At 48.1% G+C, this 22,964-nt stretch overlaps 1 protein-coding gene across 2 annotated transcripts; it reads left to right on the forward strand.

Annotated features, from left to right (window-relative positions):
- Positions 1-8,634: 8,634 nt before the first annotated feature.
- Positions 8,635-21,138, forward strand: Naca (nascent polypeptide associated complex subunit alpha). Of its 2 annotated transcripts, XM_051170448.1 has the most exons (9): positions 8,635-8,781; positions 9,467-9,538; positions 18,029-18,265; positions 19,300-19,385; positions 19,928-20,005; positions 20,293-20,439; positions 20,610-20,738; positions 20,860-20,982; positions 21,093-21,138. In XM_051170448.1, the coding sequence occupies exons 1-9, from the start codon at positions 8,673-8,675 to the stop codon at positions 21,105-21,107; spliced, it is 996 nt and encodes a 331-aa protein (XP_051026405.1). In that variant the 5' UTR covers positions 8,635-8,672; the 3' UTR covers positions 21,108-21,138. The 2 variants fall into 2 exon arrangements, with proteins under 2 accessions (XP_051026405.1, XP_051026406.1); XM_051170449.1 differs by lacking the exon at positions 18,029-18,265 and having other exon boundaries at positions 8,648-8,781.
- The last annotated feature ends 1,826 nt before the right edge of the window (positions 21,139-22,964 follow it).

The following is a 22,964-nucleotide window of genomic DNA, read 5'->3' on the forward strand; positions in this document are numbered from 1 at the left end:
CTGCTCTTCCGGACCCTGGTTCAAATCCTAGCACCCACATGACAGCTCACAACTGTCCATAACTTCAAGATCTGATGCTCATAGACACACACGCAGGCAAAACACCAATGCACATAAAATCAAGGTTAAAAAAAAAAGTTACATTGTTTGAGGCAGCCTGGTTTACATATCAAGTCTCCGGCCCACGTCTTTAATCCCAGCACTCAGGAGGCACAGGCAGGTGAATCACTGTGAGTTTGAGGCCGGCCTGGTCTACAAAGTGAGTCCAGGACAGCTAAGGCTACACAGAGAAACTCTGTTTCAAAAAACAAAACAACAACCAAAAAAAGTTACATTGTGAGACCCTGTCTCAAAAAAAAAAAAAAAATGTCGGTCCGGAGTTCAATTCCCAGCAACCAAATGTGACTCACAACCATCTATAATGAGATCTGTTGCCTTCTTGTGGGCGGGTACACATGCAGGCAGTATACTGTATAAATAATAAATAAATCTTTTTCAAAATAATTTAATTTCATTTAATGTGCCTTAGTATGAAGGTATCAGAGTAGCCGGAGTTACAGACAATTGTGAGCTGCCATGTGGGTGCTGGGAATTGAATCCTATCCTTTGGAAGAGCAGGCAGTGCTCTTAACCACTGAGCCATCTCTCCAGCCAAATAAATAAATCTTTAAAAAAAAAAAAAAAACGTTCAAGTTAAAAAAATTGTCAAAATACTTAAACCTGTTCACCTTCTTGTCAATAAAAGCTATTAAAAGCCATTTTACAAAATTTCTTATTTACATTTCTGTATACTATGGATTATTTAGTGTTCAGCTTCTAAAAAATAGTCAATTAAAAATTTTATAATATAGAATCATAATTTAATATTATAACAGTTATTGACGCTACAGAGACAGCACAAAGTTTCAGGCTTCCTTGGGCACTGCACAAATGTGGTTGACAGACATACATTCAGGCAAAACACCCATGCATATAAGATAAAATATAGAAAATAAGTAAATATAATTATTAAAGACTCAGTAGGATTTTGGAGGAGGGGTCAAGATAGGATTTCTTTCTCTGTGTAGTCCTGGCTGTCCTATAACTCATTTTGTAGACCTACACTGGCCTCCAACTGTGAAGGAATGTTTTGAGTGGATATAGCAACTGTCAATAAACCTCTATTTAGCCAATCAGTGGGCCGAAGGACAGGAAGTGGCCAGCAGGACTTCCTGGAGAGGGGGCGGAGCCAAGGATTGACAGTTAAGAGGGGAAAGAGGACTGATGGCAGTTGATGGACAAGGAAGGAGGAAGAAGTGTCCGAGGATCAGATTGGCAAGTGCTTGAGCTCTATGTATGTTATGAGATTTAGAGTAGCTTGTTTTAGTTTATGAGTGGATTAGAATCAGTTTAGATTCTGCCTGCTGTAGTGCCTGCAGCTTTAAAGTACGTTTCAGTTTCTCTGTGTCAGTCATCGGCTTCCTAGGCCAAACAGATACAATTTATTGTAACAAAATGGCGCCCAACTTATTTCTTGTATCCACACCCTTGAAAAAGATACTTTGTTATAGTTTAGTGGGAGGAATACACTGCTATGGTTCCTCCAACACACTATGGCAAAGGTTCCTGGGTCCTTTTTGGCCTTTTCTTGACTTTTGTTGTTCAAGGAGAAAGGCAGAAAGCTGAGAAATGCCAGACTAAGTTACCAACAATGAGAAGGGGAGAAGGTACCAAACTCTTTTCCATAGAGTTGATAGCAGCTGAAATTCAGAACTTCTTAGCTGCAAGGTGTTTGTCAGCTCTCTCTGGAAAGGGTCCACCTATGCGAATTAGCAATAACTAATTCAAAAGAATGGTGCAACTGACTCAAGACTTAGATTTTTTTTTTTTTTTTTTTGTTAACTATTGAATATTACTTGAGAGTTTTCTAGATTTTGACTGGAATTGAGGTGAAATATTCGTGCAGGGCGGTGGTAACCCACACTCTTAGTCTTAACACAGTGGAGGAAAAGGCAAGTGGATCTCTGTGAGTTCCAGACCAGCCTGATCTCCACAGGGTGTGACCTCCCCTGCTGATAAGTTACTTGCAAAAACAGCCTAGGATTTAAACCGACAAATTTTTCCTTAATAGGCATGCAAACTGCATGCTTCCCACATCAAAAAGCCTTTGTATGCTGAGTTGAGATGTCACTGCTCTGGCAGCCAGCTTATCCCTCTAAAGGTGAGCTACTTTCATGGGAGACAGGTGACGGTCACACCAGATGCAAAAAGGCACCGAGGACTTACAGGTGACAAAGTACACGTCAGCCTAGTTAGATCCCAAAAACTCTAAGGCTAAAATTCATATACTTAAAAGGGTAACCTTAATGCCTTTTCTTTTGCTCCAGGCAACCAGCTTGTCTCTAAAATGGGATACATTTTCTCGGGAGACAGGTAGCAGCCTAGCCTGTACATTAGGCACCACAGAGCCTAGAGAAGGACATTTAGTTTAAAAGGTGGATGTGTCCTCCTCCTATGGAGAGAAGAGGTAAGACAAAAACACCTGCAACAAAGGTAAAAACCCAGGTACAAGATGCCTAGGGTATGGATAAACTCTAAAATGAGAGTTTATATAAGTGTGAAAACCCAGGTAGAAGATGCCTAGGGTATGCATAAACTCTAACATGGGAGTTTATATAAAGTTTAAAAGGTGGAAGCATCCATCCCCAATGGAGAGAAGAAGTGAGACAAAAACACCTTCAATAAATGTAAAAACCCAAGTACAAGATGCCTAGGGTGTGCATAAGTTTATCTAAGGCTTAATGCCTCTTCTTTTGCTCAGGGCAATTGGCTTGTCTCTAAAATGGAATACATTTCCTTGGGAGACAGGTAGCGGCCTGGCCTATGTATCAGGTGCCACAGAGCCCAGAGAAGGATATTTAGAACTATGCAATCTTGTTTTGATTTCAATTAACTAATGATTGTATGCTCTTTGCAATGGTAATATTATACTTCCTCTTTGAAAGAGGTCAAAATAAAACAGACCTGGATGAAAGAGAGACTGCTAACTTAAGTCAGTATATATGTACATGAATTCAAACTACAGAACCAGCCTCGATATTCTGTGCGTCCTGTATACTTCATGCATTTATAGTTTTAGAACTGTATAGTGCTTGTGAGAAATTATATATTTTCAGAACAAAAGTACAAGACGCTGCTGCATCAGACCCGACAGGATGCATCCTCCAGCATGCTGAGATGCCGACATCCTGCATTCCTCATGTTCCAGACACTGCTGCTGCATCAGACCCGACAGGATGCATCCTCCAGCATGCTGACATGCTGACATCCTGCCTTCCTCATGTTCCAGCCACAAGTGATTTGGTTGCTGTTCATCATCAGAACAGCACATCTCCCAGGAGAGCTTCTAAGAAAGCTCCTGGTTCCAATTGGTCCAGCATTTCAGATTGTCCCACACAGGACTTTCTTTTCTTTCCTTTTTTTTTTTTTTAAGATTTTATTTATTATATATGCAGTGCTCGAAGGCCAGAAGAGGGCATTAGATCACATTATAGATGGTTGTGAGCCACCATGTGGTTGCTGGGAATTGAACTCAGGACCTCTGGAGGAGCAGTCTGTGCTCTTAACCTCTGAGCTATCTCTCCAGCCCCTGAATAAGTTTGTTTTTAATTTATTGCACTATTCAATTTTATCACAAGAATATACATCGTTGGTTCAATAGATAGATAAGGTAAAATATTTAGATAAAGCCTTCAAAAACCTCAGAGACCTACAGAATGTGGCATTTAAAGAATTTTTTTATTGTTTTGAGAATTCTTTGAAAATGAGACAGGTTGACTCCTGGCAACACCCAGCCTGCCTCAAAGAAGGTAATGAGCATCTAGAAACCTCATTATGGAGATGGCTTCAGATATGACAAACCAGCCAGTGGGCCCAAATGTCCTTATTTTCTGCCACAGACAGAATTCTGCCTGCAATGGGCAAGCTTGAATGCAGGTGGAGTTGACAGCCAAACTTTGCCAAGACAGGGTAGGCAAGTCCTCAACAGTTCCTGCTTCACAAATATGCCTGTCAGATATGTTGGGCCAGAAGGCCGAAGATGATGCTCCAACATGTGAAAGAGTTTTGAGTGACTGTTCAGGCAGTGAAGTGTCTCTGTCATTTTTTTCATCTTGAAAGCTGCTAACCTGCACTTCCTATTTACTCAGCTAATTAATTTTATTCTTTATCAAGTCTCTGATGGGGTTGAAGACAGCGAAACATTATAAGTATAACATGAATATAAGGATTGTTTTGTGGTTCTTGTGTGTGTATATTGGTGTAATAATATAAATGTATAAGTAAAAGTTTTTTTTTTAATTAGACTAAAAAGGGGAATTGTGGAGGAATGTCTTGAGTGGATGTAACAACTGTCAATAAAACACGGGTTAGCCAATCAGCTGGGTAGAAGGACAGGAAGTGGAAGGCGGGACTTCCTTGAGAGAGGGAGGAGCCAAGGATTGACAGTTGAGAGGGGAAAGAGGACTGATGGCAGTTGATGGACAAGGAAGGAGGAAGAAGTGTCCGAGGATCAGATTGGCAAGTGCTTGAGCTCTAGGAATGTTATGAGATTTAGAGTAGCTTGTTTTAGTTTATGAGTGGATTAGAATCAATTTAGATTCTGCCTGCTGTAGTGCCTGCAGCTTTAAAGTACATTTTAGTCTCTCTGTGTCAGTTATCAGCTTCCTAGGCCAAACAGATATTGTAACATCCAACTCGGATTTTTTTTTTTTCTTGTTTTTTTGAGACAGGGTTTCTCTGTGTAGCCTTGACTGTCTTGGACTCACTTTGTAGACCAGGCTGGCCTGGAACTCAGCGATCCACCTGCCTCTGCCTCCCGAGTGCTGGGATTAAAGGCATGCGCCACCACGCCTGGCCCCGGATTTTTTTAAAGTAATACTTGTTTAGCTCTTCAACAGAACACCTGAAAGACCATTTATTTCCTTTTTCCCTGACTTGGCAAGACACTGATAGACATATAGCTTGTATACACACAAGTTGTGTGTGGTACTGCACATACCTGTAATCCTGGTACTTGGGAGGCCAAGGCAGAAGACTTTCTAGGCCATTCATGCTACATAGTCCCAAGACAACCTGGGCTATATGAGACCCTATCTGGGAATAAAAGGGGGAGGATCAAAGGACATTGAGCTTGACGTCAAATTTGTCTTCCAAACTTTGGTCAGTGTGTAAAGAAACCCAGAGAAAAAATTATAGGTTGGACAAATGGTAAAGCACTTGTCACAAGCAGTAACACTAGGTTGGATCTCTGGAACTATGCAAAAGTTGGTCACAGTAGCATGAATCTGTGATTCCAGCAACTAAAGAGAAATGAGTGGTAGAGCAATCCCAGAAACTCAGGACCAGCCAGTCTACCACAGGTGAGGAAAAGACCCTGACTCAAACAAGGCCCAGCAACTGTTCTTTCACCTTCATGTGTATGTGCATAAACTTTTTTTCCTAGGCTAGACTCACCAACCGGGTTAGAGACAGCCCATGGGCTGCTGTAGCCTCAACACTGTCCTGTCTGGAGGAATTGGCATCTGCTCATCTACTATATAATCCTGGAAAGCCCTGTCCAAGGAGAAGTAACTCAGCTGCTAAATCCAAGGTGGCGCACACCTGTAATCCCTGCACTCAGGAGGCAGAGGCAGGCGGATCTCTGTGAGTTCAAGGCCAGCACTTCAGTCTCTGAGGAAGCCACACCCCAGCATCATTCGTTCCCTTCCCTCATGTTCAGTTTGTTGTTTTCAGAAGAATTGGGTCTTCTAAATTAGTTACTGTGAGTAGATCTTCTAGCTGTGTTGCTCCAACTGACTTCCAGGTTTCCATCCTCCTGCCTCAGCTTCCCCAGTAGATGTCGTTACAGATGGGCTCCAGTGTCTGACTTAGCTACAGTTATTTTTTAAATATTTTATTTATTTATTTTATGTATGAGTGCTCTATCTGCATGTACAACTGCAGGCTGGAAGAGGGCTTAGAGGGTATAGATGGTTTTGAGCTACCATGTGGGTACTGGGAGTTGAACTCAGGACTTCTGGAAGAGCAGCCAGTGATATATTACCTGTATCTTCCTAGCAACACTGTGAAGCAGTAACCATCATCCCCTCTTTACAGGCGGAGGCAAAAATAGCCTAAATGATCCAGATAAGATTCAAGAAGATTGTGTATTGGTTTTCATGGGGCTTGAGGTTTGGTCTTATTTAGCCCAGGCTGGCCTCAAACTCTAATGTAGTCAAGGACAACATTAAACTGCTTATCTCCACTTCCCAAGTGCTGGTCTTAAAAGCTCTCACCATCATGCCTGGCTTTAGCACTAGGCATCCAACCTTATTTGCTGCAGAAGTTTAACAACTGAGCTCTCCCCATCCCCAAATCTGTTCATAGTCACTGTCTCTCCTATATGCAGATGATTTCAGAGTTTCCCAGTCCTTGTAAAACCCTGACACCCCAATTAATCCTGATTTGCTCATTCTGATTTTCACACATTGTACTCAAATTCTCAAAACTTTTATTTTATTTTTATTTGTTTTATGAGCATAGGTATTTTGCCTGCCCAGAAAAGGGCTTTGACTTTTCCAGGAGTTACAGACAGAAGTGCTGCAGGTTCTGGGAATCAAACCCCTGCCTTCTGAAAAAGCAGCTCAAGCTCTTAACTGAATTATATCTCCAGCCTAGATTTTTTTTAATGTATTTATTTTTCTTTTATATCCATTGATGTTTTGCCTGCTTGTATGTCTGTGTGAGGGTGTCAGATCTTGGAGTTACAGACAGTTGTGAACTGCCATGCGGTTGCTGGGAATTGAACCCTGGTTCTCTGGAAGAGCAGTCAGAGCTCTTAACAAGTGAGCCATCTCTCCAGCCCTAGATTTTATTATTGTTAAGTTTCAAACCAGGAACAAACTGTTGAGGTGCATATTTAACATAGACAGGTGGATTGCTGTGAGTTTGAGGCCAGCCTGGTCTACAGAGCGAGTCCAGGACAGCCAGGGCTACACAGAGAGACCCTGCCTCAAAAAACAAAACAAACAAACAAACAAACAAAAAATATATATGTATCAATTAAAGTGGACCTGGCCTCCAGCTTCTCCCAGCATTCCTCAGTTTCTACCTGTTACAGGGTAAGGCTGAACTACACCCCTGCCCCACCTTGAACTGTCCAGCCTAAGGGCTGAACTGCCCTCCCCCAGAGGCTCTTCCCTATATAATCCAGAAATCTTGGCTTCCTGGCTGCTACACTTGATTCCCTTTCCCTTACCCTTCCCCCACATGGCGCAGCTCAGTCTGGTCGTGTCCACTGTGACTCTCCCAGATGTCCTGCCTGTGGCTATTGCTTGCCTACATAGCTATAAGAAACTTTTGTTCTAGCTGGGGCGTGGTGGTGCATGCCTTTAATCCCAGCCTTCGGGAGGCAGAGGCAGGTGGATCTCTGAGTTCAAGGTCAGCCTGGTTTACAAAGAGCCTAGAACAGCCAGGGCACACGGAGAAACCTATCTGGAAAAGCCAATCCAAACAAACTACAACCACCTTCAGGTGGTCTAAGTGATCCAGTTTCAAATTTGTTGGGTCCTTTTGCAGAACTAAGAGATGCTGTGTTGGGGTTGGGGATTTAGCTCAGTGGTAGAGCGCTTGCCTAGCAAGCGCAAGGCCCTGGGTTAGGTCCTCAGCTCTGGAAAAAAAAAAAAAAAAAAGAGATGCTGTGTTAAGTCAGTGACTATTTCACAAGATACTGGTTTTATAGTATATTCTACTTTCAAAGAGTATGAGGTTTTGTTTTGAGACAGGCCCTCAATATCTAGCTCAGACTGGCTCCAAATTTGCTAGGTTCAGAGGCAGGTGGGTAACTCTGAGAGTTCGAGGTCAGCCTCGTCTACATAATAAGACCTTGTCACAAAAACAAAACAAGGTCAGGTTTGAGTGCCTTTTAATTCCAACAGAGTCAGATGGAGATAAGAGGCCAGCCAGGGCTACAAAAAGAGACCATGTCTCAATAAAACAAAAAACCTTACACACAAAACCCACTGTGTTGAGGTTTTGCAGAGGATGACTTTGAACTTTCGATCCTGCCTCTGCCTCCCAAGTGCTGGCTGGGTTGCAGGCTTGCTTCACCACTTCCGATTTTACATGGTGCTGGGGATGGCACCCAGGACTTGTTGCACGATTAGGCAATCACTCCACCAACCAAGCTACATTCCCACACCGCCCTGTGGGTTTTTATTATTTAGTCCTGGGACCCTAAGACCGGGTGAGCTTTATAGTATCTGAGCAGTGCCCAAAAGATCAGGCGAAGCCAATTGTAGTGTATGCTCTGTGTGTGTGTTCTTTTCCAGGAGAGAACGGAGCTTTCGCAAGCAACCCTAGGTCACTTCTCTCCAACCGTGCACACACAGGCTCCGCGACATTCGCTTTCCTTCGCGTCACCTTCTATCAAACAAGAGGAAACCCGGAAGCCATGGTAACAGGTGTCGCAGTTAAGCGTCTCTTGCGGTCAAGGCCGCGGCTGGGCGGCCCCTACCGCTCCAGCCAGGCCCCGAAGTCCTCTGGGGAATTCGCAGCCTTATTTAGAACGCGTCACCTCCCCGCCCGGTCGCTCGGATGGCAGCTGCTCTGCTCGCCACCGGAAGAGGAGGCACGTGCACCTGACCCGGAAGCGCATGTTGGTCCCGCCCCATCGGCGCTCCGGGCTTCCTTCTGCAACAGGCGTGGGTCACGCTCTTGCTCGCTCTCTTTCTACCGCCATCTTGGTTCCGCGTCCTCCGCTCGGTAAGTGCTGCCCGCGCCTCTGCTTTCCATCCGTAACCATCCTCGTCCGCGGCGAGCTCAGCGGCCTGGGGGTCTCGTTGGGGGGGCGGCGTCGGCGGCTGTGTGGGGCTCCGGGCTCCTCCTCGCCCCCGCGACTGCCGACAGGACGGGCCTGCGGTCTGGGGTCCGGGCACGGATCTTAGGCGTGGGGACGTGGAGACAGCTGGGGTGTCGGCATGCGGGGGTCCGGGGGCGCATACGGGGTCGCGCGCAGCTCCGATCGCCCTGCGGCTTGGCCGGGACTTCGGGCACCGTGGACTCTAGTTGCTCGGAAGTGGTCACCATGGAGTTGGGGAGGGGGTCCCAGGCCAGTTGGCGAGGATGTTAGGACGAGAAGGGATCAGGGTAGCGCCTGGAGTCATGTGACTGGGAGCCAGACCTTGGGATCGTTCCCTGCGCGTCGGGAGCGCAGCGAGCGAGGATCGCTGTCCTTGTGCGTACTAGGGACCCCGGCAGTGCAGAGTCAGCTCTCTCCTAGGGAAGCGGAGAGGAAGCCAGGTCCTCACCCGCCTTCCAGTCGCTTCGGGGACCCCCAGGATCCGTTTTCTTACCGGCCTCACGACGCGAGTTTTTCCGAATGCTTGACTCTAAGCCGGGCAAGTGAATTCGCCCCGGTTAATTCGGGCCTCCGTTTTGTTCCCTTCAGAAATGCCTGGTGAAGCCACAGAAACCGTCCCTGCTACGGAGCAGGAGTTGCCACAGCCTCAGGCTGAGACAGGTAGGTCCCCATAGCTCTTACTGTTGATTAAAATTGATCCTAAAGCCATCTATTTGGTGGGTAAGGTGACAAATAAACTTCCTGCCTTTTGGAGTTAACTGCCATTAAAGAACTTTTTTAAAATGGGAACTGTGGTTTTAGTACAAATTTTTAATTGCTTTCTTGCCGGGGCAGAGTAGAAGTAAGAGTGGGATTTATAGATTCCTTTGCCTGCTTTTTCGAGTTACACCAGCTGCTTGAAAAACTCCTGTGTGGAATCTAGACATAGAGGAAACGTGAGCATGGAAGGGCAGGGTGATTCTGGTCTGTAGAAGCTGGCACAGGCGGACCAAGGAGACCTGAGCTTTGGTGGAGTTATGGCCAGCAAGTTGCCTCTGCGTTTTATATAGCTGGGATTGGCACCAAGTCTTCGTCACATGTGCAGCTCGTAAGCACGTCCTACCGTAAGCCTCAGCCTGCGTTAGTTACCTTGTAGGGCCTGATAGTGCTGGGATAGCTGTCCTGTGCTAGCATAGTTGTATTGTGTGGGAGTCCCGACTGGAATAGGATGTCGAGTGAAGAAGATAGGCTAGAGTGCTCGCTGGTCAGCACACTGACATGAAACGCAGGAAGAGACGGGAATGGTTTTGCTGAGTCAGTTCTGCAGACCCAAATGGAGAGGGTATCTGTTTTGATTGTGATAGAATTTAAAAATGTGTTACTTGAGGCAGTTTCTGTTTTCCTTTGGAATTAAAGTTAGTTATACTTAAAGGCATTAGAAGCCTCCTCCACCACCTGTCCCACTGTAGCAGCTGAAGGGATTAAAATCCAGCAGTTAGAAAGGAGTTGGGGCCTGAGCTGCAGAAGGGGCTGTGGGGGAGGAGAGTTCCCGGGGATCTGCAGCCTCAGAGCTAATCAAGGGTTAAGCGAAACTTTACAAGTGTTGAGGCTGTAAACGGATTTAGAATATTCTGCTCCCAGCTTTTAAAATTACTTCTGAAGGAAGCAGTCAGTGTTGTTTAGGACAGCCCTCGTTAGTCTGGAGTTGCACGTCTATTGAGGGCACAGGGTGACACTTGTGACTGACTAGTCTTACTAGAGAGAATGAAAACAGTGAGGTTTTGGTTGTAATATAAAAGCAAGTACTGTGGCTCCTGTCCTAACAGTAAGACGTGCTCCCGTGCTTTAAATTCTGGTTCACTTGTTTAGGAGCATTTGCATTATAATCAGAGGCTTTGGCCTACTAATTCTCCCAGGAAGACTGGTTCAACCACCTCTCCGTCCTATGATCTGGTAATAGACTGGTTGAGTGGCTTGTGAGGTTGGGTGTCTTCATGCCTTTACTGTTTCCTCTGGCATCACCTTGAGTGGCAGAGCCTACCCGCTCAGAAATCTTTGCAGTGTCAGATAGTGAACTATTTAGATGAGATGACCTTCCTACCTAGATTGAAGGGTGTGGAGCTTGTATTGCCTGCTTTATTATAATTCTCTCCTAAAGTATGGCTTAATCTGGGTTTACTTTAGGGACATAATACCCACCTTGCCCTCCTTTGGGCCTCGTTGACTTGCGAATTAAAATGTGTGAAGCACTGAAGTTGAAGAAGGGCCTGTGTGTGGCCACCGCTGGTTGGCACTGCTGTTTGGTATTAAATATTGAGGAGTTACAGCTTAGTAGAACTGAGTTGAGCCAGGTTTATCGTTTCCAAAATTTATTCCAACATAATGAGATCCTCCCTCATGCACTAGTAGAAGCCTAAAAGTATTGATACATTTTTCTCCTTTATTCAGACACCCCATCATTAGCATTGCCCAGAAAAGATTTGTGCCAGGTGTGGTGTGGTGGCACACCTGTTTTTGTTCTTCCAGACAGGGTTTCTCTGTGTAGCCTTGGCTGTCTTGGACTCACTTTGTAGACCAGGCTGGCCTAGAACTCACAGAGATCCACCTGCCTTTGCCTCCCTGAGTGCTAGAATTAAGGTGTACGCCATCGCATGGTGATCCAGCTTTAACCCCGTCAGAAATAGAGACCTGGTAGACCTGCTTTCCAGGCCACCTGGGGAGGCTCTTGTCTATAAAACAAATCATTGGGAATAGTGCCAGTTTTGTGGAGGGAGGAGAGGGAAGACATGTTCTCAGTCCACTAGTAGCACGGGCTGTAGTCTCAGCTGTTTAGGAAGCTGAGGCAGGATTGTAGTAAGTACAAGGCCAGCTTTGAATTGGTGGGACTGTCTCAAAAAAGGGCTGAGGTTATATATTCTCAGTAGAGTTCTTGCATAGCATGGGTGAAGCTCTAAGCTTAATCCCTGGTAACAGGGAGGGTGTAGGCCTGGTCTCCTCATTTACAGATGAGCTAGTTTTAGACTATTTGCCCCACCTTAAAATAGTTGGTTTATTTTTGTAGAACTTGGGAAGCATGGGGAATGAGAAGGGTGTACTCCACCTTGTCACTGAAATATGTGCAGGCACAGGCGATGCTGCTCACCACATGTTTGTGACCCTGTGGTGACCTTCGTTCTCAGATGTTAAAGGCTGTTGTTTCCTGTGGGGCATGTTGCCAACTTGGGCTGCACAACTCACCCTTTTCCCTCCCTTTTATCTCCTCTCCCCCCCTGTTTTTTGTCTTGCTTTTGTTTTTGTTTTATTTTTGCTTTTCTCCAACTGTGCTTCCTATGTCTTCAGCCTTGAATGTTACTGCTGCTTTAGGGCAGCCTGGACCTCCCCCTCCTTGCTCCCTGGCCCCCCAACAAAGCCCTCTAGTAACTGCTAGTCAACCTTCCCCGGTCCCATCTCCCAGTATCTCCTCAGCCCCGTCTCCCGAAACAGCTGTGCCTTTGGGAACTGCCCCTCACACACCAACTTTCCTCCCACACCTGATAGGGCCGCCCATCTCCCCGGCTGCCTTGGCTTTGGCCTCTCCCATGTTAGGTCCAGCTCAGAAAGGCGCCCGCTCCTCTTCAGCTCCCTTGTCTCTGGTTGCTTTGGCTCCTCACTCAATTCAGAAGACCTCGGTGTTTCCACCTTGCCCTCTCACCTCTCCTTCCTCAGCTGCTGTAGCAGAGGCAGGGGCACTGACAGCTGTGGCAGCCTCCATGGCGCCCTTAGCACCAAAGGCCTCTCCTAGTCAGGTTCCCCCTCAGGTAGCCCCGAGTCTGAAAGGCGCTACCCCAGGCCCTCCAGATGCAGTCTGCATTTTTCCTTCCCACCTTGAAGCCCCGCTGGGTTCTGTTCAGCCTGGATCAGCATGCCGTCCTCAGACACTGTCCACCGCTCCCCCAGCCATCACTTCTCCAGTCAAAGGTGTCTCCATTTCCCCGGCTTTGCCACAAAAGGGACCTGTTAGCTCACCTGCTCATAACACTGTAGCCCCCAGCACGCCCCCAGCACCCCCTACTTCTCTGGCCTCTCATCTCCCAAGTTCACATCACAGTTCCTTGGATTCCTGTGTCCAGCCTTGCAGTCAGCCAGGGCCGGGTGTTGTGTCAGATCCTACTGTTCCTGTAGGTCAGTCTACTGCTGCGCCATCTTACCCACCTGAGAAGTCTGTGCTTCCCCCCCTTGCTTCCAGATCTGGGCTGGCGGCAGCAGCAGCGGCAGCGGCTCCATCTGTTGACAAAGGTTCCTCTGTTGTTACTAATGTAATCTGCAGCCCTCTTGGCTCCTCAGACTTAGCTGCTGCCACCTTGTCTCCTTTAGCCTCTCTCATCCCCAGAGGTCCTTCTAATGCTGCTCCACAGCCTTTGCTAAGTCAGCTTCCTGCTTCTCAAAAAGCTGGCTCAAAAGACACTCCTGTCTGCCGTGTTGGAACTGCGCGCCCTGTGGCGGACAGCCCTTCTACTACTTCTGAAGCACCTGCCACTTACCTGTCTGCTCCAGTTTCATCAGGCCATGGAAGTGGTAAAGGCCCAAGTTTGCCTGCTGCCTCTCTTGGCGCACCTGCTGCTCAGAAGCAGTGTCCGGCTCCTCCGGTACCAATTGCTCTAGGGGCGCCAGTTTCTCCTCTGCCTGCCACTGAAGGCCTTAACAGTCCCCCCACTTCAGTATTGGTTAATGCAGGAGCCCCTGTTTCTCCAGCCCAGGCAGGACTCCCTACCAGAAAAGAGCCTCCCTCTTCTCAAAGTGCATTGTCTCTGGGGGTGTCGTCAGAAGACACTGTGACAGGGAGGGCCGTGGGGGCCCCTGCCCCTGTAGTGAGGCCAGGGACTGCTACAACTTCTTCCCTGGGTGCTGACTTCCCAACAGTTGTTAGGGCAGATTCTTATGTTGGGTCAGACCCTGGCAGTCTGCCTCTCAAAAGTTCCACCACTGCCCCAGCAATGGCTCCATTTCTCTTAGAAACTTCTGGTTCTAAAGAGCTAGTTCCTAGAACTGCCGAAGGTACCTCTACCTGTAAAACACCCACTTCTGCCACTTCACCTCTGGTCCCTCCAGTCTCTGGAGGCTGTCCTATGGCTCCTGCTATGGCTTTGTCCCCCCAGAGTGTCACGGTTTCTATGAGTACTTTGGCATTGGCCCCTGAAATTCCCAAGTCTATGCCTGTTCCTGCTCCTCCCTCAGCTGGGAAAGCTGATGTTTCTTGTACATCGTCTTTGATCTCTCCTCAAGGGCACCCAGGTGCTTCTGTGTCTTCCAAAGGAACCCTGCTTCATCTAGCTGACGCCCCACCTTTAGAGACTAGTGTGGGCCCTCAGACTAAAAGGCCTGCATCCAAGAAGGGATCTGCTCCCCCAGCGGCCTCTCCTCTTCCTCCACTTGAGGCTTCCTTCCTTCCAGAGGCCAGTCTTTCTTTCCAAAGTCCTGAAGGCTCACCCAGTCAGCTCTCTCCCATCCCTCCGTGTTCCAAGGGAGCCCCCATTGCCCCAGCAGACATTCTTCCTTCCCCCCAAAAGACCCCAGAAGTTACAGCTTCCAAACTGATCTCAGCAATCCAGTCCCCCAAAGTGGCCCCTGTTGTGCCAGATGTCACTCCTACCTCTCCCCCAAATACTCCAGCAACTGCAGTCTCCAAAGATGCTTCAGCAACCCTGTCTCTCAAAAGTGTCCCAGCTGTGACGTCTCTGTTTCCCCCGAAGGCCCCTGCAGACACATCTCCTAGTGGAGCCCCTGTTTCTCCGAATGAGATTCTCTCCTCCCTGGCAGCTGCAACCCCCAAAGAGACTTCAGCACCCTCAGCTCCTAAAGTTGCCTCTACTGCCTCAGCTGTGACTTCTCCTTCCCCACAGAAGGCTCCAAAATCACTGTCCCCTAAGGGTGCCTCAGCTATGACCCTAGTACCCCCCAAAAAGGCGCCAGAAATTGCAGCCTCCAAAGAAGTCTTACCATCCCGGTTTCCCACAGAGACCCCCCCTGTACAGCCTGTGGCTCCCACCTCCTCACCAAAGTCCCCAGCAGCGGAGGCACTCAGTGAGGCTCTAACAGGCTCATCCCCTAAAAGTGCCCCTACTGCTCCAGCAGAGAGTCCTATATGTCATAAAAAGACCCCCAAAACATTAGTCCCCAAAGGACCAGCAATCCTATCTCCTGAAAGGGACACACCTGTGTCAGTGGAGATTTCTCCCTCCTCCCAAAAGACCCCCAAAACTGCAGCTCCTAAAGAAGCTCCTAGAGCCAGGGCCCCCAAAACTGCAGCCCCCAAAGGAACTCCAGCAACCTCATCTCCTGAAGGGGACACAGCTGTGTCAGTGGAGATTTCTCCCTCCCCCCAAAAGACCCCCAAAACTACAGCTCCCAAAGAAGCTCCTACAATGCCATCTTCCAAAAGGGGCCCCAAAACTGCAGCCCCCAAAGGAACTCCACCTGAAGGGGTCACAGCTGTGCCGCTGGAGACTTCTCCCTCCCAAAAAAAGACCCCCCAAACTGCAGCCCCCAGTGAAAATACAGCAGCCTCATCCCCAAAAAGGAACCCCCAAACTGAAACCCCCAAAGGAACTCCACCTGAAGGGGTCACAGCTGTGCCACTGGAGATTTCTCCTTCCCCAAAGAAGATCCCCAAAACTACAGCCCCCAAAGGAACTTCCCCTGAAGGGGTCACAGCTGTGCCCCTGGAGATGTCTCCCTCCCCCAAAAAGGGTCCCATGACTGTAGTCCCCAAACAAGTTCCTGTGACCGCATCTCCCAAAGGTGTCCCTACTACCCTAGCTGAAAGTCCTACCTCTCCCAAAAAGGCCCCCAAAGAAACTCTAGCAACCCCATCTGTGGGAGTCACAGCTGTGTCAGAGATTTCTCCCTCCCCCAAAAAGACCCCAAAAGCTGCAGCCTCTAAAGAAAATTCATCAGCCTCATCCCCCAAAAAGACCCCCAAAACTGCAGCCCCCAAAGAAACTCTAACCCCACCTACTGAAGGGGGGGTTACCACTGCACCACTGGAGATTTCTCCCTCCAAGAAGGCTCTCAAAACAGTCCCCAAGGAAACTCCAACCACATCTTCTGAGGGAGACACAGCTGGGCCACTAGAGGGTCTTCCCTCCCCTCCACCTGCAGCCCCCAAACAGGTTCCTATTATCCCATTTCCCAAAGGTGCCCCTAATACCCTAGCTGAGAGTCCTGCCTCCCCTAAAAAGACCCCCAAAACTGCAAACCCCAAAGAAACCTCAGCAATTCCATCCCCCCAAAAGATTCCCAAAATGGCGAGTCCCAAAGAAACTCCAGCAATCCCACCTTCCAAACAGACCCCCAAAGCTGCAGTCCCCAAAGAAGCTCCTGAGGGGGTCACAGCTGTGCCACTGGAGATTGCTCCTTCCCAAAGAAAGGCCTCCAAAACTGCAGCCCCCAAAGAAACTCCAGCAACCATACCCCCCCAGAGAGCCTCCAAAACGGCAGCCCCCAAAGAAACTCCAGGAGTCCCCCCTTCCAAAAAGACCCCCAAAACCACAGCCTCCAAAGAAACTCCAGCTCCATCTTCTGAGGGGTTTACCACACCACCAGTGCAGATTCCTCCCTCCCCCAGAAAGGCGCCTAAGACTGCAGGACCCAAAGAAACACCCACACCCCCATCTCCTGAAGGGGTCACGACTGTTCCACTAGAAATTCCCTTATCTCACAAAAAGACCCCCAAAATGGCAGGTCCCAAAGAAACTCTAGTAACCCCATCTTCAAAAAAGCTCCCCCAAACTGCAGCCCCCAAGGAAACTCCACTTAAAGGGGTCACAGCTGTGCCACTTGAGATTCCTCCTCCCCCAAAAAGGGCCTCCAAGGAAACTCCAGCTCCATCTTCTGAGGAGGGCAGCACCGCAGCACTGCAGAACCCTCCCACTCCACAGAAGGCCTCGGCAGCCGCCACCTCCCAAGCACCCATCCCTGCAGAGACACAGGAGATGGCTGCCTGCCCTGGGGAGACTCCAGTAACTCCAGCTGCACCCCCAGTTAAGACTTCTTCCTCCCGTAAAAAGGCCCCAAAGACTGCAGCTCTCAAAGACGCTCCAGCAGCCCTGTTTCCCAATGCTGCCCCAGCTGTAATTGCTCCCTCCCCCACAAAGAGCCCCAAAACCCCATCATCCAAAAAGGCATCAAGAACATCAGGCCCTAAGGAGTTTTCAGCAGACCCTTCTCTTGAAGCTGTCAGCTCCCCGCCACAAATGGTTCCCCCTCTTCAGAAGGCCCCACCAACTGTGGTCCCCAAGGAGAACGCAACAGCCACTGCCCCAGCTGTTGTTGCTCCTGGCTCCGGCAAGGCCTCAGCAGCCCAGTCTCCTGGACATGCTTCCACTCCCCTGCCTGCAGCTTCCCTTTGTTCAACTCCTACAGTCAAGATTTCTCCCTCTGGCAAGGCCCCAGCCGCAGCAGCTCTCCAAACAGCTGCAGCTCCCACACCTGAAAGGGCCCCCATACCCCTAGCAGCAGCAACTCGGAAAGAGGCCACACCTAAAAAGGCTCCAGCCACTGAGACCTCCAAAGAGACTTTACCAACTCCATCTCCCAAAGGGGCCCCCAAGGAAACCTCAGAAACTTCAGCCTCCAAAGGGGTTCTCAGCTCCACAGTCTGCTCTCCTGCCCTTCCTAAAAAGGGCGCATCCTCCAAAAAGGTCTCCACTCTCCCAGCTGGGGCTCTTCCCTCTCTTAAAGAGGTTCCCAGTCCCTCATCAGTCACTCTCCCTTCCCCAAAAGACTCCCCAACTTCCCTGCTGTCAGGCACTTGTAGCACAGGGTCTGAAAAGCTCCCAGCAAAGAAAGATCTTACAGCTCTCAAAGAAGTGCCTGCCGCACCTGCTCCAGAAGGCACACAGGTCGTCACTGCTCCCACACCTCCTAAGCTCCCTGACCCCTCTGCTAAGAAAGATAGAAAGGGCCTCCTTTCTGCAGTAGCTCTAGCCCCTCTGACCGTCCCTGGAGAGAAAGACTCCTCAAAAACTACAGAAGCTCTGCCTGTCTGCCCTGCAAAAGATGACAATTGTCTTCACTCCCCAACGGGTCCCCTGGATGCAATCACCTCTGACAAAGTCCTTTCTGAAGCTGGGTCTGCCTCTGTGGCTCCAAAGCCTACCCCAGCAGCTTCCCTGACTCTTGCTCCCTCCCCAGTTCCCCTTCTGCCTCCTAAACAGCCATTGATTGAGTCCTCGCCTGGGTCAGTGCTGGAATCCTCTAAGCTCCCAGCCCCTGCTGATGAGGATGAGCTGCCGCCTCTGATTCCCCCGGAAGCAGACTCTGGGGCAGTGCCTTTCGAGCCGATCCTGGTCAACATGCCCACCCCTAAACCTGCTGGGATCCCTGCCCCAGCCCCCTCTGCCAAGCAGCCTGTTCTGAAGGACAACAAGGGTACTTGCCTCGGTTTGCTGTGTGCATGGTGTGTTGCCGCACCCCTCTGGGGCTGCCCACCAGTACTAACTAGGACGCGTCGCTCTGTACAGTGTGTCTGCTTGATTTCTCATAGTTCGCAAAATGGTGACTTGAACTGTAGAGGCTCTAGGAAAATGAAACAAAGTCTTGGTTTCTGTCATCTCAGATATACTTTGTGTCCTGAGTAAAGTGACCCAGGCTTCGCTCTGGATCTGACCTTCCTTTTTAGCCTGACTGAGCTGATACGGAAAACCAAGACCTGCCAGGCCTTTATTACTCTAATTCTTACCACTAACCTTGTCCCTGGGCCTGGAATTTGCTTTAATAAACAAAAACAAAGAAAAGTTGAAGTTATTTCTTTTCTTTTCATCTTAGACTACCAGTTGCCCAGGGACTTCGTTTTGAAAATATAGAGACCTGTTTTTCCTGGCCTAAGATTGGTGTGGGTGTATGCTTTCCTCTTTCAGTAGACTCTCCTGGTGCTTGGCCTTTTAATTGAAGGGGAATTAAGATGTCACTTAGATTTAGAAGTGGGGGGAATCGTGGGTCTGTATCTAGTAGAAATGAGAACCGTTAGAGCATACTTGTGGAGGCTTTCCAGTGACGGGGAGGGCTTAAAAGGCAGAATGTGTGTGCACAACTGCTTCTGACCTTCCAACCCCATTTAAAGGGTTTCAAAGATGCCTGTTGTCTGAAAATTTCTGGGATGAGTGGGCTGGGGATAAAAATTGGAATCTCATGGATGCTTGGTGTTTGTGCCAAGAACTGATGACCTTAAGAGAGAGAAGGTAGTTATGGCACATAAGCTGCTTAGCTGAATCTGGCAACTGTCCCACATCTCTCGAGGATGGGTCTCTTTAATGGATTCCTTGGGCTGGGTCACAGAAGCCAATTAACTTACATTTAGCCTGGTAAGGCCTTGCACAAAGCAGTGACAACTAGTTAAGGCAAGCCATGATGAGGTGCCACCTCTTTAAATTGTACTATTGAACGAAAGTTATCTGTCTTCTTAGGGTCGGGGACAGAATCTGACAGTGACGAGTCAGTGCCAGAGCTTGAGGAACAAGACTCCACACAGACAACCACACAACAAGCCCAGGTATGTGTCCCCTCAGTAACTGTCAGGAAAGCACTGGAAGGCAGGTGTGCTGCCAGTACCTATAATCTTTTTTTGTTTGTTTCTTTGTTTTTTGAGACAGTCTCTCTGTGTTAGTTAGCCCTGGCTGTCCTGGACTCAATTGTAGACCAGGCTGGCTTCAAATGCACAGCGATCTGCCTGCCTTTGCCTCCCAAGTGCTGGGGTTAAAGGCGTGTGCCACCATGCCTGGCCAGTACCTATAATCTTAGCACCTGGAAGCTGAGGCAAAAATGTTGAAAGTTCAAGGCCAGCCTGAGTCACAGTGAGACCATGCCTCCAAAATAAAATATTGGTCGAGGGTCTAGCGAACCAAGATTGATTGTAATGGACATGGTTATTTGAACTGTGAATCTGTGAAGCAAAATCACATGGAAACATCCAGAGCTTTGGATATGTTCAACTCAAAGAGGCAGGAGGATCTCTGAGTCCGGTGTCCAGACAGAGCGACTTCCAGGACAGCCAGGGCTACGCACAGAAAAGAAAATCCTTTTTGTTTCTTTTAGCTGGCGGCAGCTGCGGAAATCGATGAAGAACCAGTCAGTAAAGCAAAGCAGAGTCGGAGTGAAAAGAAGGCCAGGAAGGTAAGGCGGAGTGGGCCTCTAGGGTGTGCCCTGTAACCCCAGCACATGGGACCCCAGACAGAAGAGTTGGGAGTTAGGGCTAGCTAGGTATGTGGCAGGTTCAGAGCTAACTTAGGGTGTTTGAGACTGTCTCCCCCAAAGGCACCTGTGGCACAACTCTTGGTGAACTACTAGAGCTGAAAGCACTCAGCTGTCCCTTCCTTATATAAACTTAGCTCAGAGAGACCTGCTGTGGATATTGAGTGTGGCACCAGGTTAATTTTTTAATGTTCATCTCTCTCCTTCAGGCAATGTCCAAACTGGGTCTTCGACAGGTCACGGGGGTGACCAGAGTCACTATCCGGAAATCTAAAAATATCCTCTTTGTCATCACAAAACCAGACGTCTACAAGAGCCCAGCTTCAGATACCTACATAGTTTTTGGGGAAGCCAAGGTGAGTTGCTACAGGCCAGTATTGTTATATTTGGGGTCAGACAGTTCTTTCTGCAGCTGCAGATGTTCCTTCCGCTTGTTACTTGTTTCTACAGTGAGGGAAAATGCTGTTAGCAGAACCATGCGCTGCCTGGGGTGCTGTTCCTTACTCTATCTGTCTCTGCCCTGTAGATTGAAGATTTGTCTCAGCAAGCACAGTTAGCAGCTGCTGAGAAGTTTAAAGTTCAGAGTGAAGGTATTTCAAACATTCAAGAAAACACCCAGACTCCAACTGTACAGGAGGAGAGTGAAGAGGAAGAGGTATACCACACAGTCTTGTGAATTTTACTTCATCTCTGCTGAGAGTTTTGCTCCAAAACACTGCTGAAGTTAATTTTCCCTTTGACTTACTAATACTCTCCTCCCCCGCCCTCCTTTGTAGGTTGATGAAACAGGCGTGGAAGTTAAGGACATAGAGTTGGTCATGTCACAAGCAAATGTCTCGAGAGCAAAAGCAGTTCGAGCCCTGAAAAACAACAGTAACGATATTGTAAATGCTATTATGGTGAGTAGACACCAGCCTCAGTCAGGAGGCCCCACCCCATTCCAGGGTCTGAGCCTCTGCAGAGCTCTACCTCTGCTGGTAAATGCCTAATTATCTTTTTCCCTTTACAGGAATTAACAATGTAACTATTTGACATCAAGACAACCCTCCCCACCCTCCCTTTGGTGTTTGAAAAGTGGACCTGCAGCTTGGTTTGAAATTTGTACTGTTTCTATCACTAATAAAGTTATGGCTTCTTGTTGGATGATCTCAGTAGGTGTTTCATCTTTGCCCAGAAGATAAACTGAAGGTCCTTAATTTTAAGACCACCTTCGCACATACGTGTGTGTGTGTGTGTGTGTGTGTGTGTGTGTGTGTGTGTGTGTGCGCGCGCGCGCACTGTATGGGGAGAGGTTGCTGGGAATTGAACTGAGGACTTCTAAAAGAGCAGTCAGCGCTCTTTTTTTTTTTTTTTTTTAATGTTCGAGGCTATTTTGCCTGCATGTATGTTTGTGTGAGGGTGTCAGATCTTGGAGTTACAGACAGTTGTGAGCTGGCATGTGGGTGCTGGGAATTGAACCTGGGTCCTTTGGAAGAGCAGTCAATGCTCTTTAATCGCTGAGCCATTTTTCCAGCCCCCTTTAAAAAGTATTAGTCTTGCCCATGCCTTTAATCCCAGCCCTTGGGAGACAGAGGCAGAAGGATCTCTGAGTTTGAGGCCAGCTTTGTCTGCATAGTGAGTTTTCCAGACTTATGTCATAAGCCTTATTTCAGAAAAAAGTTTTTTGACTATATGTGACACAATATAATCAGTAATCTTTCTTGTCAAGTTTCTCCTGTAGCCTAGGAGAATTTGGACTGTTGGCTAGTCTACTACCTCAACTTCCTGTAGGTTAAACTACCATACCTGTTTTTGAGTTTTGATACTTTTGGGGCCATTAAGATGGCTTATCTGCTCTCCTTCAATTTCCAGCAACCACATGGTAGTTCACTGCTGTCTGGTTGAGTTCCAAGGGATCCAATGACCTCTTCTAAACTCTGGGTATCAAGCACACGTGCAATAAACAGACACAAGTCTTTTAAGAAATACTGTATTTATTTATGTGTGTTGGGGGAGGGTAGTACAGGCCACAGATTACCATAAAAGTAAAAAGACAACTTGCAGGAAGCCGCCCCCCTGCCCTGCTTCCCCCCACCCCCCACCCCCGACACACACACAACATGATATCTGAGAACAGAGCTCAGATTGTCAGGCTTGGTAGCAGGGTTATTCATCACCTGAGCCATTTTGCCAGCCACCTGACTTTTGTCTCTACACATCCTGAGTGGTGTGAAAGTCACTAGGTAGACCAGACTGCCTTCAAATTGACAAGCATTTGCTTCCAGGCACTGGATTAAGGTGTGCACGACCTCTCACTGTTTTTGAGACCTAAAATGTGGGAGGCACTGGCTACACCAGTCCTCACACTCAAGAGGCTTTTCCATCCACTCATGGGAAGAACTATTCCTTGCTGTGTATGGTATCATGAGTTCAAGGCCAGCCTAGATTACATAGTTTCAAGCCAGCCTAGGCTACAAAGTAGCCTGTCTCACTCAAAAAGTCTATAGAAATACTTAGGCTGGTCAGTATTCTGTTGCCCTAACAAAATAGCTGAGGGAAAGATGATCTTATGGCTGGCAGCATGCCACACACTACGGTAACACTGAGATGACAAAGCAGGAGGATTGGAGGGTTGGGGTTTTTTTGTTTGTTTGTTTGTTTGTTTTGTTTTTTGTTTTGGAGGTTTGAGGTTACCCTCAACTACATAGCAAGTCTGAGACCACCTGAGTTACAGGAGACTGTCAAAAACAAAGGTGGGCAACAAAATTTTGTTTTACAAGCTTAAAATTCACTGTTGTAGGGCTGAACTTGCCAGGAGCAAGTGGAACAACAAAACTGCTTGCCTAATTGACGCTAGAAAGCAGGAGAGAGGAACCCTGATACATTTCTTTCTTTTGGTTTT

This window comes from Acomys russatus, chromosome 28, assembly GCF_903995435.1.
Source record: "Acomys russatus chromosome 28, mAcoRus1.1, whole genome shotgun sequence".
Classification (NCBI taxonomy): Eukaryota; Metazoa; Chordata; class Mammalia; order Rodentia; family Muridae; genus Acomys; species Acomys russatus.